We start from the raw sequence: 20,751 nt of genomic DNA, 5'->3' as shown, positions 1-20,751 counted from the left end.
GTAAAAACTGAAAAAGGTTTTGTTTATATTTAAATATTCCTCTGCAGTGATTGCAACACAAATCCAAACACCACTGTAATAGTATGTGAAATCAGGAAGTAAAACAGCCTTGTCTGCTTTACTTTTTACCCTTCACTCATTCAGTTTGGACAATTAAACAGCAGTAAAAGTGAAAAACAAATTAGATTTATTTAAAAAATCCAAAAACCACAAACCCTTTTTAATATCTCATATTAATTACAGATTTCAGAGTAGCAGCCGTGTTAGTCTGTATCCGCAAAAAGAAAAGGAGTACTTGTGGCACCTTAGCCCTGGTCTACACTAGGACTTTAGGTCGAATTTAGCAACGTTAAATCGATTTAAACCTGCACCCGTCCACACAGTGAAGCCCTTTATTTCGACTTAAAGGGCTCTTAAAATCGATTTCCTTACTCCACCCCTGACAAGTGGATTAGCGCTTAAATCGACGTTCCCGGCTCGAATTTGGGGTACTGTGGACACAATTCGATAGTATTGGCCTCCGGGAGCTATCCCAGAGTGCTCCATTCTGACCGCTCTGGACAGCACTCTCAACTCAGATGCACTGGCCAGGTAGACAGGAAAAGAACCGCAAACTTTTGAATCTCATTTCCTGTTTGGCCAGCGTGGCAAGCTGCAGGTGACCATGCAGAGCTCATCAGCACAGGTGACCATGATGGAGTCCCAGAATCGCAAAAGAGCTCCAGCATGGACCAAACGGGAGGTACGGGATCTGATCGCTGTTTGGGGAGAGGAATCCGTGCTATCAGAACTCCGTTCCAGTTTTCGAAATGCCAAAACCTTTGTGAAAATCTCCCAGGGCATGAAGGACAGAGGCCATAACAGGGACCCGAAGCACTGCCGCGTAAAACTGAAGGAGCTGAGGCAAAAGAAAACCAGAGAGGCGAACAGCCGCTCTGGGTCAGAGCCCCAAACATGCCGCTTCTATGATGAGCTGCATGCCATTTTAGGGGGTTCAGCCACCACTACCCCAGCCGTGTTGTTTGACTCCTTCAATGGAGATGGAGGCAATACGGAAGCAAGTTTTGGGGACGAAGAAGATGAGGAGGAGGTTGTAGATAGCTCACAGCAAGCAAGAGGAGAAACCGGTTTTCCCGACAGCCAGGAACTGTTTCTCACCCTAGACCTGGAGCCAGTACCCCCTGAACCCACCCAAGGCTGCCTCCTGGACCCAGCAGGCGGAGAAGGGACCTCTGGTGAGTGTACCTTTTAAAATGCTATACATGGTTTAAAAGCAAGCATGTGAAAGGATTACTTTGCCCTGGCATTTGCGGTTCTCCTAGATGTAGTCCTAAAGCCTTTGCAAAAGGTTTCTGGGGAGGGCAGCCTTATTTCGTCCTTCATGGTAGGACACTTTACCACTCCAGGCCAGTAACACGTACTCGGGAATCACTGTAGAACAAAGCATTGCAGTGTATGTTTGCTGGCATTCAACCAAAATCCGTTCTTTATCTCTCTGTGTTATCCTCAGGAGAGTGAGATATAATTCATGGTCACCTGGTTGAAATAGAGTGCTTTTCTTCAGGGACACTCAGAGGTGCCCGTTCCTGCTGGGCTGTTTGCCTGTGGCTGAACAGAAATGTTCCCCGCTGTTAGCCACAGGGAGGGGGGAAGGTTGAGGGGGTAGTCACGCGGTGGGAGGAGGCAAAATGCGACCTTGTAACGAAAGCACATGTGCTATGTATGTAATGTTAACAGCAAGGTTTACCCTGAAAGAGTGTAGCGACTGTTTTATAAAATGTGTCTTTTTAAATACCGCTGTCCCTTTTTTTTTCTCCACCAGCTGCATGTGTTTCAATGATCACAGGATCTTCTCCTTCCCAGAGGCTAGTGAAGCTTAGAAAGAAAAAAAAAACGCACTCGCGATGAAATGTTCTCCGAGCTCATGCTGTCCTCCCACACTGACAGAGCACAGACGAATGCGTGGAGGCAAATAATGTCAGAGTGCAGGAAAGCACAAAATGACCGGGAGGAGAGGTGGCGGGCTGAAGAGAGTAAGTGGCGGGCTGAAGAGAGTAAGTGGCGGGCTGAAGACAGGGCTGAAGCTCAAATGTGGCGGCAGCGTGATGAGAGGAGGCAGGATTCAATGCTCAGGCTGCTGGAGGACCAAACCAGAATGCTCCAGTGTATGGTTGAGCTGCAGCAAAGGCAGCTGGAGCACAGACTGCCACTGCTGCCCCTCTGTAACCAACCGCCCTCCTCCCCAAGTTCCATAGCCTCCACACCCAGACGCCCAAGAACGCGGTGGGGGGGCCTCCGGCCAACCAGCCACTCCACCACAGAGGATTGCCCAAAAAAAAGAAGGCTGTCATTCAATAAATTTTAAAGTTGTAAACTTTTAAAGTGCTGTGCTTAAAGTGCTGTGTGGCATTTTCCTTCCCTCCTCCACCACCCCTCGTGGGATACCTTGGTAGTCATCCCCCTATTTGTGTGATGAATGAATAAAGAATGCATGAATGTGAAGCAGCAATTACTTTATTGCCTCTGCAAGCGGTGATTAAAGGGAGGAAGGGAGGGTGGTTAGCTTACAGGGAAGTAGAGTGAACCAAGGGGCGGGGGGTTTCACCAAGGAGAAACAAACAGAACTTTCACACCGTAGCCTGGCCAGTCATGAAACTGGTTTTCAAAGCTTCTCTGATGCGTACCGCGCCCTCCTGTGCTCTTCTAACCGCCCTGGTGTCTGGCTGCGCGTAACCAGCAGCTAGGCGATTTGCCTCAGCCTCCCACCCCGCCATAAACGTCTCCCCCTTACTCTCACAGATATTGTGGAGCACACAGCAAGCAGTAATAACAGTGGGAATATTGGTTTCGCTGAGGTCTAAGCGAGTCAGTAAACTGCGCCAGCGCGCCTTTAAACGTCCAAATGCACATTCTACCACCATTCTGCACTTGCTCAGCCTGTAGTTGAACAGCTCCTGACTACTGTCCAGGCTGCCTGTGTACGGCTTCATGAGCCATGGCATTAAGGGGTAGGCTGGGTCCCCAAGGATACATATAGGCATTTCAACATCCCCAACAGTTATTTTCTGGTCTGGGAATAAAGTCCCTTCCTGCAGCTTTTGAAACAGACCAGAGTTCCTGAAGATGCGAGCGTCATGCACCTTTCCCGGCCATCCCACGTTGATGTTAGTGAAACGTCCCTTGTGATCCACCAGAGCTTGCAGCACTATCGAAAAGTACCCCTTGCGGTTTATGTACTCGGCGGCTTGGTGCTCCGGTGCCAAGATAGGGATATGGGTTCCGTCTATAGCCCCACCACAGTTAGGGAATCCCATTGCAGCAAAGCCATCCACTATGACCTGCACATTTCCCAGGGTCACTACCCTTGATATCAGCAGATCTTTGATTGCGTGAGCTACTTGCATAACAGCAGCCCCCACAGTAGATTTGCCCACTCCAAATTGATTCCCAACTGACCGGTAGCTGTCTGGCGTTGCAAGCTTCCACAGGGCTATCGCCACTCGCTTCTCAACTGTGAGGGCTGCTCTCATCCTGGTATTCATGCGCTTCAGGGCAGGGGAAAGCAAGTCACAAAGTTCCATGTAAGTGCCCTTACGCATGCGAAAGTTTCGCAGCCACTGGGAATCGTCCCAGACCTGCAACACTATGCGGTCCCACCAGTCTGTGCTTGTTTCCCGAGCCCAGAATCGGCGTTCCACAGCATGAACCTGCCCCATTAGCACCATGATGCATGCATTGGCAGGGCCCATGCTTTCAGAGAAATCTGTGTCCATGTCCTGATCACTCACGGGACCGCGCTGACGTCGCCTCCTCGCCCGGTATCGCGTTGCCATGTTCTGGTGCTGCATATACTGCTGGATAATGCGTGTGGTGGTTGATGTGCTCCTAATTGCCAAAATGAGCTCAGCGGTCTCCATGCTTGCCTTGGTATGGCGTCCGCACAGAAAAAAGGCGCGGAACGATTGTCTGCCGTTGCTCTGACGGAGGGAGGGGCGACTGACGACACGGCTTACAGGGTTGGCTTCAGGGAGCTAAAATCAACAAAGGGTGTGCCTGTACATCAAGGAGTATTTCAGGCAGGACTGCACGGAGGGTTCCAATAAGAAATGGTGCACCAAAGTTATCGTTGTTATTGGAACAAGGAGGTTAGCCTGGCCTCTGATTGATACATGGCTAGATTTACCTTGCTGCGCCTTCTCTGTGAGTGACTGCAGTGTGATCTAGACAGGGGAGGAGGAAAATGAGTACAAAACAAATCTGGTCTATTTCTTGTTCTGACCCACTCCATCTATCTTTTACATCTTTGGCTGGCAGCAGACGGTGCAGAAGGACTGCATGCCATCCACATCTCATGGCTGCTTGGCAGAAGATGGTACAGTACGACTGCTAGCCATCTTCATCTCTTGCCTGCCTGGCATAAGATGGTACAATACGACTGCTAGCAATCCTCATCTCTTGCCTGCCTGGCAGAAGATGGTACAGTACGACTGCTAGCAGTCCGTATCGCCTGCCCGCTCACCATAAGACGGTTCAATAGGACTGCAGGACTAAAGAGAATGACCTGGTCAAGTCACTCCAAATTTAGTCCCTGCGCCCATGTCTGCCCAGGCGCTCCCAGCCGACGTGGCCAGGACCACCTCGGACACGACGAGGACGACTACCAGTCGTATTGCACCGTCTGCTGCCAGAAGGCAATGGGTTGCTGCTACTGTGCAGCAAAGCCGTACCGCGTCTGCCAGCACCCAGGAGACATAGGGTGACGGTTACCTGAGCTGGCTCCATGCTTGCCGTGGTATGGTGTCTGCACAGGTAACTCATGAAAAAAGGCGCGAAACGATTGTCTGCCCTTGCTTTCACGGAGGGAGGGAGGGAACGGGGGCCTGACGACACGTACCCAGAACCACCCGCGACAATGTTTTAGCCCCATCAGAGTGCTCCATTGTGAGTGCTCTGGACAGCACTCTCAGATGCCCGATTGTTTGCCATTGCTCTGACGCTGGGAGGGGCGCTTACAGGGTTGGCTTCAGGGAGCTAAAATCAACAAAGGGGGTGGCTTTACATCAAGGAGTATTTCAGGCAGGACTTCACGGAGGGTTCCAATAAGAAATGGTGCACCTAAGTTATCGTTGTTATTGGAACAAGGAGGTTAGCCTGGCCTCTGATTGATACATGGCTAGATTTACCTCGCTGCACCTTCTCTGTAAGTGACTGCAGTGTGATCTAGAAGAATGAGTCCCCTAGACAGGGGAGGGGGGGAAGCAAATCTGGTCTATTTCTTGTTTTGATCCACTCCATCTATCTTTTACATCTTTGGCTGGCAGCAGACGGTGCAGAAGGACTGCATGCCATCCACATCTCATGGCTGCTCGGCAGAAGATGGTACAGTACGACTGCTAGCAGTCCGTATCGCCTGCCCGCTCACCATAAGACGGTTCAATAGGACTGACTGCAGGACTAAAGAGCCTGCTCAAGTCACTCCAAATTTAGTCCCTGCGCCCATGTCTGCCCAGGCGCTCCTGATCGACCTCACAGAGGCGACCAGGAGCACCTCAGACATGACGATGACGGCTACCAGTCGTACTGTACCGTCTGCTGCCACAAGGCAAGGGGTTGCTGCTACTGTGTAGCAATGCCATACCGCGTCTGCCAGCATCCAGGAGACATAGGGTGACGGTTACCTGAGCGGGCTCCATGCTTGCCGTGGTATGGCGTCTGCACAGGTAACTCAGGAAAAAAGGCGCGAAATGATTGTCTGCCCTTGCTTTCACGGGGGGAGGGAGGGTGGGAACGGGGGCCTGACGATATGTACCCAGAACCACCCGCGACAATGTTTTAGCCCCATCAGGCATTGGGATATCAACCCAGAATTCCAATGGGCAGCGGAGACTGCGGGAATTGTGGGATAGCTACCCACAGTGCAACGCTCCGGAAGTCGACGCTTGCCTCGGTACTGTGGAAGCGCTCCGCCGAGTTAATGCACTTAATGCACTTAGAGCATTTTCTGTGGGGACACACACACTCGAATATATAAAACCGATTTCAAAAAAACCGACTTCTATAAATTCGACCTAATTTCGTAGTGTAGACATACCCTTAGAGACTAACAAATTTATTTGAGCATAAGCTTTCGTGAGCTACAGCTCGCTTCATCAGATGCATGCACTGGAAAATACAGTGGGGAGATTTTATATACACAGAGAACATGAAACAATGGGTGTTACCATACACACTATAACGAGAGTGATCAGGTAAGGTAAGCTATTACCAGCAGGAGAAAAAAAAAAACACAATCTTTTGTAGTGATAATCAAGGTGGGCCATTTCCAGCAGTTGACAAGAATGTGTGAGAAATGGGGGGGAGGGGGGAAATAAAAATGGGGAAGTAGTTTTACTTTGTGTAATGACACATCCACTCCCAGTCTTTATTCAAGCCTAAGTTAATGGTGTCCAGTTTGCAAATTAATTCCAATTCAGCAGTCTCTCCTTGGAGTCTGTTTTTGAAGTTTTTTTGTTGAAGAATTGCCACTTTTAGGTCTATAATCGAGTGACCAGAGAGATTGACTGGTTTTTGAATGTTATAGTTCTTGACATCTGATTTGTGTCCATTTATTCTTTTACATAGAGACTGTCCAGTTTGGCCAATGTACATAACTCCTTTTCATATTAATTAATGTCCCTATTAAAAAAAATGAAAAACACTGAGGTACCTAATCTAATTTCAGTATGGATTTATATCCATGTTAAGGGAGGGTAAACAGACACCCCAACATACAAACATATAGCTAAATATAGAGAAATAAGATTAGACAGCTCATTACATTGAACAACCTAAGGTGAAGGGATGTATGTAGGTCTCACACAGTCAAGTAAAAGTGACAGTGACATCAATAAATAAATAAATTACATTGCACTAAAGACTGCCATTTAAGATATGTTTTTCAATATGAGGTAAGAGACAGCAATATAAGGCAACTCAAGTATTGCTCTCCATGAAGAGGAGAGAAGAAATATCAGGTCTTTGCTTCAGCAGCACATTTTCTTCTGAGAAGGGTCAAGGGCAGGGGTGAAAGTAAGGGGGTACAGGTCGGTACGGCGTACCGGTAAAAGGCAGCCGCCAGTACGAGCCCCTACCACTGACTTTAAAGTCACTGCCCCTTTTGCGCCCCCTCGCCCCCCATCGGCAGCCCTGCCGGGTCCCTACCAGCAGGGCCGCCAATGGGGAGGCACAAAAGGGGCAGTGATGACCCAGCAGGGCTGCCAGTGGGGGTTACAGAAGGGGCAGTGATGGCAGCACTTATCACTGTTCTTTTTGCCCCCGGCTGCTGATGGTGGGGGAGGAGGAAAGTAGCAGCTGCCCTGGGGCCACAATTTTAAAGGGCCTGGAGCTCCAGCCGCCGCTGCTGCTACTGTGAATCACGGCTGGAACCCCCGGTGGTACGGGCCAGGGAGCACAGATGGGAAACACTGACCCCCAAGCCCTGCCCCTTCCACCCAAGGCCCTGCCCCTTCTGGGCGGGCCAGAGCGGCCCCATACCAGTAAGAGCTGGATTTTATTTTCACCCCTGGTCAAGGGTGAGGAAGAATTTTACACCACTAGAACTGTTTTCCTGGGAGGTTTCCCCTTGCATTTCAATGGGGGAATGAAATAGAGGACTGGACATTTGTGTCCAGCACTGACTGAGTCTTTGCTACTGAAAATGCCATGGTGATCGATGTGATATAAACCTAATTAATAAAGAGAAAATTACAATCTCATGGGCTTCCAGGATTAAGAATAAAATAAAAATGTTCCTCTTACTAACATCTAGATTACATACTTCTTGCTCAGCTATGCTCCATAAACATTAACCTCCATTAACATCAAGGACATTAAAAAATAAAACATGATAGCTGATATCTGTCACAATGTTTATTTTGTTGATGAGAACAACTAATCAGATTTAGTGATCATTTTTTCTTTCTGGACTCATCTGTTTAGTTTGGAGTGCTTGTTCAAGACTTTATTCTTGAATGTTAGAAAATACAAAAAGTAAAATAAGCGTGTGTGTGTGTTTTATATATAAATAAATGGGGGGGATTGAGCATAACAAGAATATGCACATCTCCTCTCCTAAATGGGGTAGGAATGAACATATGCAGGTCCCTCTCCCTTTCTCAAAAAGGAAAAAAACCAAATGCATGGCCTCCCATCTATATTTGATATATGCATGGGGTGTAATATTTGTGTTTATTTGCCATTATATTTTCAAATGCTGTTTATGAGAATAAAATTACATGAGATCTGGTTTTCTTCTGATATTTCAGTTCCCAAGTGGTGCAAAACTATGAAACGTGGAATTCTTAAACACCAGCTTAGTGAGCTTGCTGTTATGGGCCCTCCGTAGAGTCTCTCCTCTTCAAGTCTGATCCATCCACTGAAGCCAGTCACCACTGATCCATCCACTAAAGCCAGTTGGCTGCTCTGAAGGTGAAGAAGGAGGTGGCTGATTTGCCACCACAAATGTTACAGATTATTTTAAATGCTTGTATATTGATTTATCAGCCGCTGGTATTATACCCAACTCATATCTATGAATAATTACACTATATATGGTAGCCCACACAGCTCTCCACAACAAAACCAAGTTACCACAGTATGGTTAACAACACATAAAAACTTTGTAACTTTTGTTATGGCTGCAAGTTTACCAAATAATGTTACAGTTAAAATCTAAACATTTAAAAGTACAGAGATTAACATTTAAGAGAAGGTTCATAAATATTCAAATATCCATAGAGTTTCTTAACTAAACATACAGATGTAAACTGTGAAGAACAGTAGCCCAGTGGCAAGGGTACTAGCCTAGAACTTGGGAGAGCTCAGTTCAACTCCTACTCTGCCACAGACATGCCTTGATGTGGCCCTCTGCACCATTTAATCCCTAGATAGAATTGGAAAAGGGGTGTCTGCAGACAGAGTAAATGCACAGTTCCCAGGCACCGCAGAATAGTTCACCATCTTACTACTGCATAAACCTTTATGAAGGACTGCAATGGGGATGAACTAAGGAGGAGTCAAGGGATCCACATTTATGCTGATCCAGTGGCCCAAACATCCCATGCAACTGGTATGAAGAACTGTCGCTTTCATAGCCCATAGGCTGAAATAGTAGCCATGGGAGTCTCTGCAGCAGCCCCACTCAACAGCTCTGGGTTTTGGGTATAAGGAATGGATTTCACCTCCAAAAATCTCTCCACACTCCACCCACTTAAAGCCTAAATTCCCAGGTTTTATGTAGGTGTAATGGATTTCACCCACAGACATCATGTAGTTATTTTAATATGGGCCTGAGAGAGAAATTACGTTTGTGTGTGCATATTTTTGACAATCTTTGTAATTCTGAAGTCAATACGCAATTGTATTATGAGAATGGAAAGAGTATTAACAGGGGCCAATTAGTAATTCTTAAATATATATGTATTTCTACCCTCCCCAACACCTGCTCTGTATTGTGGCACGCAGTAAGTGCAGACCTCAAAATACTCAGCTCCATCTGGAAATTCCAGTGTGTTAATGAGTGTTGAAGTTATTTAAACATATTCTTACCACCTTAGCACCAACGCATTTTTTAAAATCACTGATTAACAAACAAAAATATTAAAACACAAGAAAACAGCACATTTGCAGGAGTGCACAGGAAGATGAGAGGGGGGGGGGCATCTAAGGAGCAAAATTTTAGATTACTTATTTGAAGGTCTGAAGTTCTTGGGGGACAGGAATACCGTTAATATCCGAGTTCAGCTTACTGATCTGTGGTTGATAAACTTGTACAGCAATGCCATTTGGAGACCTTCTCTGATATAGTGAGTGGGTGGTGAGAGAGTAAGGGGGAAGATGGTGATTGAATTGTCACTGTATGGCAGCTGTCACAGTAAAAGATAATTATGGAGGTAGACATTTATTTCTCAGTACAACTGCACTTATTCCAGGCTGCAAGCCAATAAACCATTACACAAGTTAAAAATGCTGGACACATTAATATCACAATGTAACATGAAGCACCAATATCTTCCAACATTAAAAAGCAATAGAGACTTCATAAGAAAAAAATACGGTCACACCTTTTAGCACCATTGGATTATGGGAGTCTTTTGCAGGGACTGAAAGGAAAAATATTTTGCTTTAAAAAGTGAAAAAAAAGAGTATTTACATTACTGCCTTGAATACATGTGTCATGTCAATATGAATGCCATTTCTAAGGAAAATTGTATTGGTTCAGTTCTTTGGGATAAGATGCTGCACACTTTAACAGATTAGACTTTTCAAATAATAATGGATTGAGTGTATTAATTGAGAATGTTCTTTTATCACATTCAGGGTATAAATTACAGCAAGGTTAAAAAGCCATGACTGAATGCCAGCAGCATTTGAGTCATGCTACAGCAGGATTAGAGAGTGTAACAGCAATATCCCCAGAGGAATCTCAACTATGTTCTCTGTCCTACTTTTACTTTTCCACATCTCTTCCCATTTTTGCAAACAGGCATACAACAACCCTTTTAAAAATGTTACCCGGATTTTAAAGGACTAAAATACATTAGTGAAGATGACCATGTTGTGGGCTTTATTTTGGAAAAAAAAGTCAATGCTTTTTTGTTTTCATTTGTGTATTGGTAACACCATTTATTATTGAGGTTTCCTAACACTTCCCATTATAAGATGGTTCTTTCAGTTGCTTATAATTTTGCCAAAATTTAACCACTAGGGTTGAAATGTTATATGCCAGGTGTCTGTCTCAAGCGGAATTTTTCTGGAAAGTTTCAGCCAAAAAGGTTCAGCTGTTTCTAAGAAAAAGACCGGGGAAGCATGTTTCCCATGTTAAAAAGTTCTGGCAACTCTTTCTTTGTGACTCTGCTAGTGCCTCCTGCTTTGGAGCAGGGGCTTGACATTTGGCAGAGGATGGGTCTTTGTATCATGTATATGCCTTTTGCTGTTCTTGGGAAAATCTACCCAAATTTGGCCAAGTTACCATTTTTCGGGAAAAAAAAAAACAGCAATGCACATGCTTATTAGAGATGTGCTAGACTTTTACAGCTAAAGTCTCCAAAGATTCTGTCTGCTCTAGGCATGCTTCCTACTGGAGCTGAGCAGAGCATTCCCTGCAATTGCCACTCTGGGCTGCTGCAGGCAGTGCCAGGGCCAGAGTTGGGCACCAGAACTGAGAGTAGGAGCCTGTCTCTTCTGTGCTCTTAAAGCTTCTCCCTGCTGGGCTTAGGCAGCAAGGAGAAGGAGGGTGCCTGATCTGAATGCAGATGGGACAAGAGCCAGACCAAGTTGGGAGGAATAGATTGGGACAAAGAGCCTCAGGGAGATGCACAAGGAACTGCGATTTGGATGGTGTGTTTTGAGGGGGAGACAAGGACTGGCTAGATGAGGAGAATAGAACTGGGATGAGGAGCCAGGGTGGAAAAAAGAATGGGACAGGGACAGGTTCGGGAGGACAGAGCAGAAGGGGTCAAGTTTTGGTGAAATGGGCAGAAGAGTCTGTGTGCACACTACAGCACACATCCCTCCAGAGCCTGGAATGGAATCCAGGATTCCCGAGTCTCATTCCTTTGCTGTCAGCAAATGTCTGTGCCAACCCACTAACAAAGTGTGTGTCTCATCTTCATCTAGTACTGGTGTACGTAGAGGATGACAACCTACTACTGCTATCAGTTATTCAGTTAGCTCAAGTGGCAAATGTCTGTGTGGTGGATCTACGGGTTCCAACCCTGCTGATAAGCCATGCAGGTGTCAATATGATGCTACATGATGGAATTCCTATTTGTTCAGTTTCCTTTTTAAAAACCTAGTAAATTGCCCACAAAACCATATTTAAAAGAATGTTATTAAGGTTGCAAAGGCAAGCACTCAAATGTTAGGAAATGCCAGAATGAAGGTTGCCTGAGACACAGAGATTAAAGTAAAAATTAATTCACTAATTTTGACCGTCAAACTTGAGACAACTAGGACCTGTTTTTTTCCTTCAGAATATTTAACATTATAAACCACTTTATATGTTCAAAGCACAGCTCCAAATCTTCAGTTGCAGCTCAGTGCTCAGCACTTCTTCAGATAAGACCCCAGGGTCTCAAAACACAATAAAAAATTGAGGACACACGATTAGCGACCACCAGTGAAAAGTCTGGTTTAAGTGACTTGCCAAGCAACACTGGAACTCTTTGGCAGAGGCAGGGATAGAATCTAATTCTCAAGGCCAACATTCAAGTGCCTTAACCATGAGACCATCTTTTCTCATCGTGGCATCCCTTGCCTCATTTGCGACACATTTTCCAACCCACTAGTCCACTAGAGACCTCCAATGCATCACCCAAGTAGGCTGAATGCCATTCAGCTAGTCCATCTCTGAACTGTGCCTGAAAACATCTATACTTGTCCATGGTTCATGCTCCATGTCCTTGCTCTTGTGTCCTGCCCCAACACCAAGCGGCAGCAGCTATTGCCACCTACAGAAGGCTGGGAGCCCCAGTGGCCCAGCTTGTATTCTACATTAGTCCCTCAGCCTTCCGGGGAATTCAGCTGGTAGCTCCTCTATGGAGCTGTGAGCACGGGCATGTGGTTGGCGTGCTTCACAGAGTCTCCTGACACTTGCCCCTTTTGCACCGAGAGAGACTCTGGCACACATCTATGTAGAGAGCGTCATGCTGCAGCCCCTCTTCCAGCTCCTCCAGAACCTGCTGAGGTTCTGACTGCATCTCTCCCTACACCTCCTTGTACATGCACACCCCACCCATGGCCCTACAGAGGCACGAGACCTCCATATCAACCTCCTCCTGGCACTGGCAGATGGCCATCAATCAGACCAGGAAGAGGATGCTCAAGGAGGTGGGGGAAGGTACTCTGCAACTGTGGGGCTTATTTCCAACCCCTTGTTATGTCATGTCTCTGGGGAGAGTTCTTCTGTAGTGGTCTCTCTCCAGGGTTCTCTGCTCATTGTCCCTTGTTTTGGCCCTATGACCCTCACTCCCATCCCTGTTTTTTCATTCTTTGTCTCTTTTGCTGTCTGGACTCTGTGGTTCATCCCCCTCATTTGAGGGGGTGGGCCTTAAATTTTGGATGGGCCTATGCCCACCCATCCCAGTATCTGCAATACGTCCACATCTTCCAACTTCTGCAACAGCTGAGGCAGGGGATCCTACAGACAACAGTATTCTTCATTCCACAACCCTTATTCATCCCCAGAGCACAATCTGTCCTGGACACTAAATGAGGCAGGGGGAAAACAGTATGTAATCACACAGTTAAATACTGTAATTTGCCACAAGCAGGCTGAACTGAAGTTGTACAAGCAATTTTCATTCTGGCATTTCCTCATTTCTGAGTGCTTGACTTTGCAACCTTAGTGAAGTTCTTTTAACATAGCTTTTTTGTGTGTGTAACAAAATATATATATTGAGAAACACTCACTAAATAATCTCCAAAAATTATGTATTTATTTTACAAATGATAAGCAGAAAATTGTTTGGTGTTTTTTGACTGAAATTAAGGCCTTGTCTATACATTTTAAGCCACAGTCTAATCCTACAAATTCTATCTCACCTGAGTAGCCCTACTGAAGTCAATGGGACAACTTATGTGAATAAGAGTTTGTAGAACTGGGCCACATATTAGTATCTATTCAAAGAACCAGGCTTAAACATAGTTCTTGCTGGAGAGGTGCTAGCACAGGTCTGGAGCATCACCTCCTATGGAAAAATTCAAGAAGGGACACTGAGGAAGGAAATCTCCTTGCATAGGCCCTACAAGCAGGAGGGCGGGGCACTATGTTCCCTCTAAGCTGTGCGGTTGGGTGGCTGCCCAGGAGGGATTCAAGTGCTGCCCAGTTGATTAGCAGAGCGCACACATCCAGCAGTGTGTATTCAGGTGCCCCGGAATCCCACTGCTTTGCAGCCAAGTTGCTCCTGCAGCTGTACCTGAGACCCTCCTGCTGGCTGTGCAGAACAGGAAGAGGGAAAGGGGTGCTGATGTCAGGGTGTCCCCCCTCCCCCTGTACCCCATTTCCATAGAATAGGGGAGAGGGGACAGCCTGGCTCAGGACTCAGAACTTCTGCAGTCTGAACACCTGGTGCTTCCAGCCGGTGAGTGCCTTTCTTAAAGAGACAGCACACGGTCTCTGAGACCTCCCCAGCAGCCAGCTCACACAGTCTGTCTGTCTGTCTCTCACACACACACATACACACTCTCTCCCCCCTGCCCATGTACCCCATCTCCGCAGAGCCAGAGAAGGGAGACAGGGCTCAGGACAGAGTGGGAGAGTTTTCAGTGAGTGCCTTAAAGAGACAGTGCATAGCATCTCTCAGAAACTTCTTCAGCGACCAGCACACATACAGTTTCTGTGTCACACTCACCTTCTAACATATACTTGTATTATTGTTGTTGTTATTTCTTGGTACTTCCTGCAATGCACATATATTCTCTGTAACTTTATTCTTTCAAAGTGTATTATTTTAGTGTTTTGAGTGGTTTATGCATTTCATAATTTTTATTTCTCTTACACTTAAATTTAATTCTTTGAGTAGTGAGTTCTAAAATGCCTAACCTGTCCTGTCTGGAGCAATTATCCCTATGGTAACTTTTTAAAAATATATATCTAGTTTTTTTGTTTCTAGAGGTGGCACATATCCGCATATACCTTGTTGCACATAACAAAATTTATTCCGCACATGGATGGAAAAAATTAGAGGGAACATTGGACCGGGGCAGTGCTGCAGAGGTGATGGAGTACTTTCTGCACAGGAGCCTGGAGATCCATGTGCAGAGGGTCCCCTCTTTGAGCACTTGGTTGGGGGAAGGAGGACACTGTGGGCTGGACTAAGGCCCAGATCCATAAAAGTATGTATGCAGCTAAGCCCCAGATTTAGGTGCCTAAAGTACATCTATACAGCCTGTAGCAGCAAGCCTCCAAGCCCAAGACAACAAATTTGATCTCGAGTTACCGTGCTAAATGGAGCTGTGTAGATGTTGTGGCTCGGGCTGGAGCTTGGGATTGAAAGCCTAGGGAAGGGGTGGGCTTTAGAGCAAGAGCTGAAGCCTGAGACACAAATTAAAAGTGCTATCTACACAGCTATTTTTAGCACCATAGCATGGGCACCACGATTCCAAGTCTGTCAACCCAGGCGCAGATGCTCACTGCCACAGACTGCTGCTGCCTGTGTAGATTTACCCTCCATTTGGGGTTTAGGCGCCTAAATCCCAATTTTGGCTCAAATTGCAATTCACAAAACTCCCACCAAACCAGGTAAGCGCTTAAACTCAGTTGGCACCTCAGTTTTCTAAGTAAAAGTACCCTAGGCACCTCAGCATGTGCACTGCTGCCTCTCTCTAGGAGTTCAGTTACCTATCTCCTACCTAAGCCCCAGGCTGATTCACAACCTTGAGGAAGATAGGCATTCAGCTGCCTAAATTGTTTGCAGGGCCTGATCTGGTAGGGATGCTGTAGCTTGATCTATGGATTATGTATTAAATTATATTGATTACTTAAGAATTCCCAGTTATCACTCCGAGGTTTGACAGTTCTTGTCCCAAGATCAAGCCCAGTATTATTAAAATTACTGTATAACTGGGAACTTCAATATGCACAGTTGCAACACGCACACTTTAGGAACCCTTCTGTATTTGTAATAGTTTATTAATACATTTAGCAAAGTCACAAACACGGTAATCAAGCAAGGTAGATAGAGATAATACAGAATGTACATCTGAACATCCATATACTCACACCATCCCTTGCAGAATAACCTGAAATGTTAGCCATTATCTTCCTCATCATCACCAGTGGCCATCATCCTGGCACCTCCCAAGGTCTACATCTCTCTCTCCTCCTGTACACAGGCTGGGATACAACTTGTATGTTACACTGATGCCACTATGCCTAATGTATATTCAGTAGGGGTTTGTCCCCTCTTCCTTATTTGTATTTCCTCACCCTACTAATGTTGGGATGGCCTTCTCCTATAAGTTAGTATATTAATGATCTCAACTTATTATCATATGTCATTTTATTGCCATGGCACTTTTGTGGTCAGACATCTGCAGATGTTCCTATCCTAAAATATCCAAAAGCTGGTGTTAGCTCATAGTCTCATGTTGTCATGTACAAACTTCCCCCTTAAACACTCTAGTCCCAGTTCCCAAAACTTAGGCGTGACCATTGGGCTATTTATCTGTGCTAAAGTTAATGGGCCTCAAAAGCCTTATGCTAAATGCTGAAGCCAATGTCTTACAAAATACAGACCTGTAGGCTCCTTGCGTTACTGCTCAATAAAATAAATGCTAATGCTAGCTCTCTGGGCTACAATGCTTTGAGGCTACCTACTGGTTCAAGTCCTATTCAAAATCCAGCCAGAGGAGGAGATGGTACCACCTACTTTACAACTTTTACCACAGTGGTTAGAGCACTTGCCTGGGACATGGGAAATCCAGGTTCAATTCCATCCTTTCCGGCAGAGAGGGGGGAGAAAATATTTACTGGGCAATGGGATATTCTCCTGTTGAAGCTGTTTGCACTAGGATGAATAATGAAAGAGAGTGACTGGAGTAAGATGACTGGACCCAGGGTTTCCCACCTCCTAGGTGGGTGCCCTTACGCTGGACTATAGAATCATTTTCACACATACTATTTCTGGCCCAGCAAGAGTTTGAGAATGACTCTGTAGGGAGACCCCTGTTCAATTCCCTTCTCCCCCTCTGGCAGAGAGGGCAGAATTGAACCTGGGGTCTCCATATCCCAGATGATTGCTCTAACCATGTGCTAAAAGTTAGAAGGTGGGCATCTCCTTTCTCCTCCCCCTCCCATTTTGTATGGAGCAAGACAGGCTCCTAAAGCCACCTGACTCTAGGTGGTGGGCTCCTGTTTATGGATCACTAGCAGAGCTAGGTGCCTATCTACAAGAGAGGGGTGGGGCTCACCCCCCCGCCCCATGGTTGGCATCTCCCATTGGCTGGCTCAGGCAGCTCTCGGCCTAGGATGCTGGTTTTGTGGACCACATTCTTAAGCACCTATGTCTCCCCATTCATTGTATTACTCCTGGGGGAATTCTGTGCCAATGTGCAATACAGATTTTAGCAGAAATTAATATTTTTTGCCCATAATTTCTTCCACGCCTCCCCCCCAAAATGGGCTGCAGTGCTGGGGCCACTAGCCCAGCTCACACATGGAAGACACTGCCGAGGGGAGGGGGTGGGAGCTAGAGGGTTCCAGGCAGCTGCAATTTCCCACATGCCCTGAGGGGAAAGAGATGGTGGCCTGCAGGAAACTCCACACAAGCCTGGGACTGAACATCAGGCTATTTCCCACTCTGGATCCCTGGGCTCTGAGAGGTAGGGGGACGAGTGTCTGGGCTGAGGGGGCCCTGCAGTTGGGCTCTAGAGGGCAGGGGGTGTGGGTATCTGGGCCAGGTTTGTTTTTTTTTTGCCACCTTCCACCTTGCCCCCCCAGCTCTGCACATTGGTTCATTGAGGGGCAAATCCCAACGAGCCTTTGTAGACCCCAGGGGCCAGCCTGCCCACTGGCTTTGGCGGGCTTGGGCCACTGCAGCAGCTTGGCAGGGAGGAGCCGCCTTCCAGAGACACTGGAGAGCCAGAGCATCCAGCTTGCAGCAATGGTGAGCCCCAGCCATGGAGGAGCCGGCGCGGTGCAGCAGCTCTGCAAAGGCGGCAGCGCCGCTAGTGGGGAGCAGCCACGCCCCCAGCCCAGGCTGCCTCCCGGCGCCCCCACAAATAGGGTTACCATATTTCAACAATCAAAAAAGAGGACCATCCACTCCTTCCCACTTCCCACCCCCTGACTGCCCCCCTCAGAACCTCCAACCTCCCCCTGCTCCTTGTCCCCAGACTGCCCCCTCCTGGGACCCCTACCCCTAACTGCCCCCCAGAACCTCACCCCCTACCTAAGCCTCCCTGTTCCTTGTCCCGACTGCCCCCTCCTGAGACCCCACACCCTAACTGCCCCCCTAGGACCCTACCCCCTACCTGTCCCCTGACTGCCCCAACCCTCATCTAGTGGTTGCACAGGCCCTGGGCGGGGGTTTGGGTGTATTGGTTGTGGGGGGCATGGCTGGGCTCTGGGGGAGAGGGGGTGTGGGTATCTGGGCCAGGGGACCCCAACAGCCAGGCTCTAGGGGTGAGGAGGTGCAGGTATCGGGGGGAAGCACAGCCAGGCTCTGGGGGGGTGGGGGGAGAAGGGGTTTGGGTGTACTGGTGGGGGGGGGCATGGCTGGGCTTTAGGGGGGAGAGACTGTGGGTGTCTGGCCCCCAGCTGAGTTCCAGGGGTGAGAGGCAGAGAAACAGGAACTGGGTTGTTGTAGGGGTTTCTTGAACTCTCTACTCCTGGTGGAAGTGTTTTGTGCATCTGTAAGACATACTTGCTGACAGGTATTTTGAAATAAATTACCAAAATAATTGAAAGTGCCATCATTATGTAGTGTTATTTTGACAAATAAAGTGTGCAGAATTTTTATTTTTTGGCACCAAATTCCCCAAGGAGTAATTGTACGGGCACACAACTCAGCTCTGTGGGTCACAGTGTCATTCTTGTGGTTTGCTAGGCGGCCGGTTTGCTAGGCGGCCTGATGCTCAGTGTTGTAACATCTAAGTCCCTTTGAGGATCCCACCCTCAGTTTGGATTTATACCTGTGTAATACAGACCACATGGGTGAGAGAAAATGATCAGAACAGTCCCTTCTGATTTGAACAGCTTTGATGGTGGCCATGTTTGCGATCAGGCTGGCACCATCTCAGTTTATTCTTGACAAGACTGTAGCTGTTGGCCTCAGTCCTACAGAGGCCTGGCGGCACAGGGCTGCGCACTGCGGCTCGCACCAGCATTTAGTCAACATAAAGAGAAGCAGTGAATCGGGCCCCTCTACACCCACGGCCCATGACAAACACACAACCCAGCGCTCAGAGGGCACCGAGCCACATCGGGGCCATCTTGGCCTCAGACTGTACTGCGGGTGGGACTCTGACCCCGCCCACGAGCCGGAGTGACGTCGTCACTTTACACCACAACCAGGGCGCTGCCACCTTGTCACGTGCAGCGCAGCCAGGCCCGCCCCTGCACTTTCAGCCCGTCGCCTCTCGACGGTGATTTCCGACTGAAACGCCGCCCCCACGCCAGGCTCCGAGCCCGCTTCACCTGAGCCGGGCTCTGCGGCGCGGCGCCCGGAGTCACGACCGCAGTCTGTGGAACGAAGAATGGTGCGCAGAGCGCCAGCCGCCGACCCCGCCTCCTCTCTCCTCCCCGCCCAGGACACGTGCGCGGCTGCGCGCGCTGACCGTTACGGGAACGCGCGGCTGAGGTCGGTTAGGGACCGAAAAGCCCCCTCCGCCTCCTTCCCCAGCGCCCGCGCGCCGTGGTACTCCTCGCGCCCCGGCAGTTTGGGGGTGCCAGTACTCACGAGGTCCGAGTCTCCTGCGCACCCGCCTAGGCGCGCGATCAACAGCCGGCTTATTAAACCAAGGACTGTGTTTGCTCACGCCCCGCACGCATGCGCATACTTCTTAAAAGAGCCGTGCGGGGCACGGCTGCTTAAAAGGGCGAGGCGGGCGTGCCCCAGTGGGGTTCGTGCGGACGGGTTAAGGCTGAAGTATGGGGAAAGCTCCGCCGCCGCTATGGTGGCGAGCGGTCCCGCGTGGGTGTACGGGAGCACTTCGCTTCACTTCGTCACCAGCGCGCGTGGAAACCCAGCCCCCTTTGGAAACCGGGCCAGCGAATTCTGCCGTAGGCTGGGCAGGGGCGGCGAGAGAGCTGGTTCCCGGTAGCTCTCTGTGTCCGGCGCGCCGGGGGCGCGAACCGGCTCCCAGCAGGGAGGATTTGTGTTCGCCCGACGCTCACGGAAAGTTTTTTGTAGAGAAAGACAGGGGGTGGTGAGTTTGTAACGAAAATGGCAGGGGAAGGCGTATAATTACTGTGCGCAGACATGACTGTGTGCACTGAGCAGGCAGTGAAACACGAGGGACGACCATGTGATTACACTTACCAGCTGTGCACCACGTTCACGGGTGTGCTGTGGGGCAGGAGAATGGCATGCCAATTGACGTGACCTCTGTCACCAGAAGAGCCTGGCCATTCTTGTGTGTTGGCTCACGGCTTGCAATGTGTTATTACTTTTACAAAATCAGTTCCAGAACTGCAAGCACTGGGTGTAACTGCATTAGGTGAGATTTATCATCCAATTACTACAAAAGGAGTGGATGCATCCATTTGAGGAATAGGTATATTAAAAATGGCCATATTATTGTGACATCAAGATCATGCACCAAATGTCAAACCTGATTGCAAAATGTAGGGAAAATTGCATATAATATATCCTACAACTCCTAATAATCTAGGATAAAATTACATCCTACTGCTCACAAATGAGGAAGTTTTATAAAAGTACCATTTTGAGAAGTGCAGTTATGCTATATGCCATCACTTTTCTGTGGTTGAAGTCACTTGTGGTGTGTTGGTATCCCTCATACTCATCAGGTACATTGCCATGCTATGCACTGTACAAATCCAGATAAAGATAGTGATCCCATTGTGTGTTTGATTGACTGTTCTGGTTAAAAACTGCTGAAAAATTGTGTTTTTGATGCCAAGGGGGCTCAAGCAGCATTGATGCCATATAGGCATTATAACACTGTAACTCAGTGATATGTTTCAGTGGCTCACTATCTAGGGGAAATGTGGTCTGACCAGGGGTGTGGCCAGTGAGTTCATGCAAA

General features: G+C 47.9%; 2 protein-coding genes across 7 annotated transcripts in view; one reads left to right on the top strand and one right to left on the bottom strand.

Annotated features, from left to right (window-relative positions):
- PTGR2 (prostaglandin reductase 2) overlaps positions 1-19,543 on the bottom strand; it is a 34,230-nt gene extending 14,687 nt beyond the window's left edge. Inside the window, exons 1-2 of one of the 6 annotated variants that reach the window (XM_073348573.1) lie at positions 19,440-19,530; positions 16,445-16,547 (exon numbers count right to left, since the gene is read on the bottom strand). The gene's annotated coding sequence lies outside the window, so the exon portion shown is untranslated. Of the gene's footprint in view, positions 1-8,273; positions 8,331-10,100; positions 10,140-15,760; positions 16,423-16,444; positions 16,548-19,177; positions 19,411-19,439 lie in introns of those variants that run through there. The other 5 variants (XM_073348572.1, XM_073348570.1, XM_073348575.1 and 2 more) reach the window with 5 other exon arrangements.
- Positions 255-2,484, top strand: LOC140913011 (uncharacterized). The gene is made up of 2 exons (XM_073348577.1): positions 255-1,235; positions 1,823-2,484. The coding sequence occupies exons 1-2, from the start codon at positions 665-667 to the stop codon at positions 1,906-1,908; spliced, it is 657 nt and encodes a 218-aa protein (XP_073204678.1). The 5' UTR covers positions 255-664; the 3' UTR covers positions 1,909-2,484.
- Positions 19,544-20,751: the final 1,208 nt, after the last annotated feature.

This window comes from Lepidochelys kempii, chromosome 6, assembly GCF_965140265.1.
Source record: "Lepidochelys kempii isolate rLepKem1 chromosome 6, rLepKem1.hap2, whole genome shotgun sequence".
In the NCBI taxonomy this organism is placed as follows: Eukaryota; Metazoa; Chordata; order Testudines; family Cheloniidae; genus Lepidochelys; species Lepidochelys kempii.
This window is presented reverse-complemented; position numbering and strand designations above follow the sequence as displayed.

What these genes read in the sequence shown, in the direction of transcription:
- LOC140913011 (XM_073348577.1), top strand. Translation starts at nt 665, where the DNA reads ATGCAGAGCTCATCAGCACAGGTGACCATGATGGAGTCCCAGAATCGC. An exon ending in AGGCGGAGAAGGGACCTCTG is followed by an intron (nt 1,236 to 1,822) that starts GTGAGTGTACCT and finishes TTTCTCCACCAG; the next exon opens with CTGCATGTGTTTCAATGATC.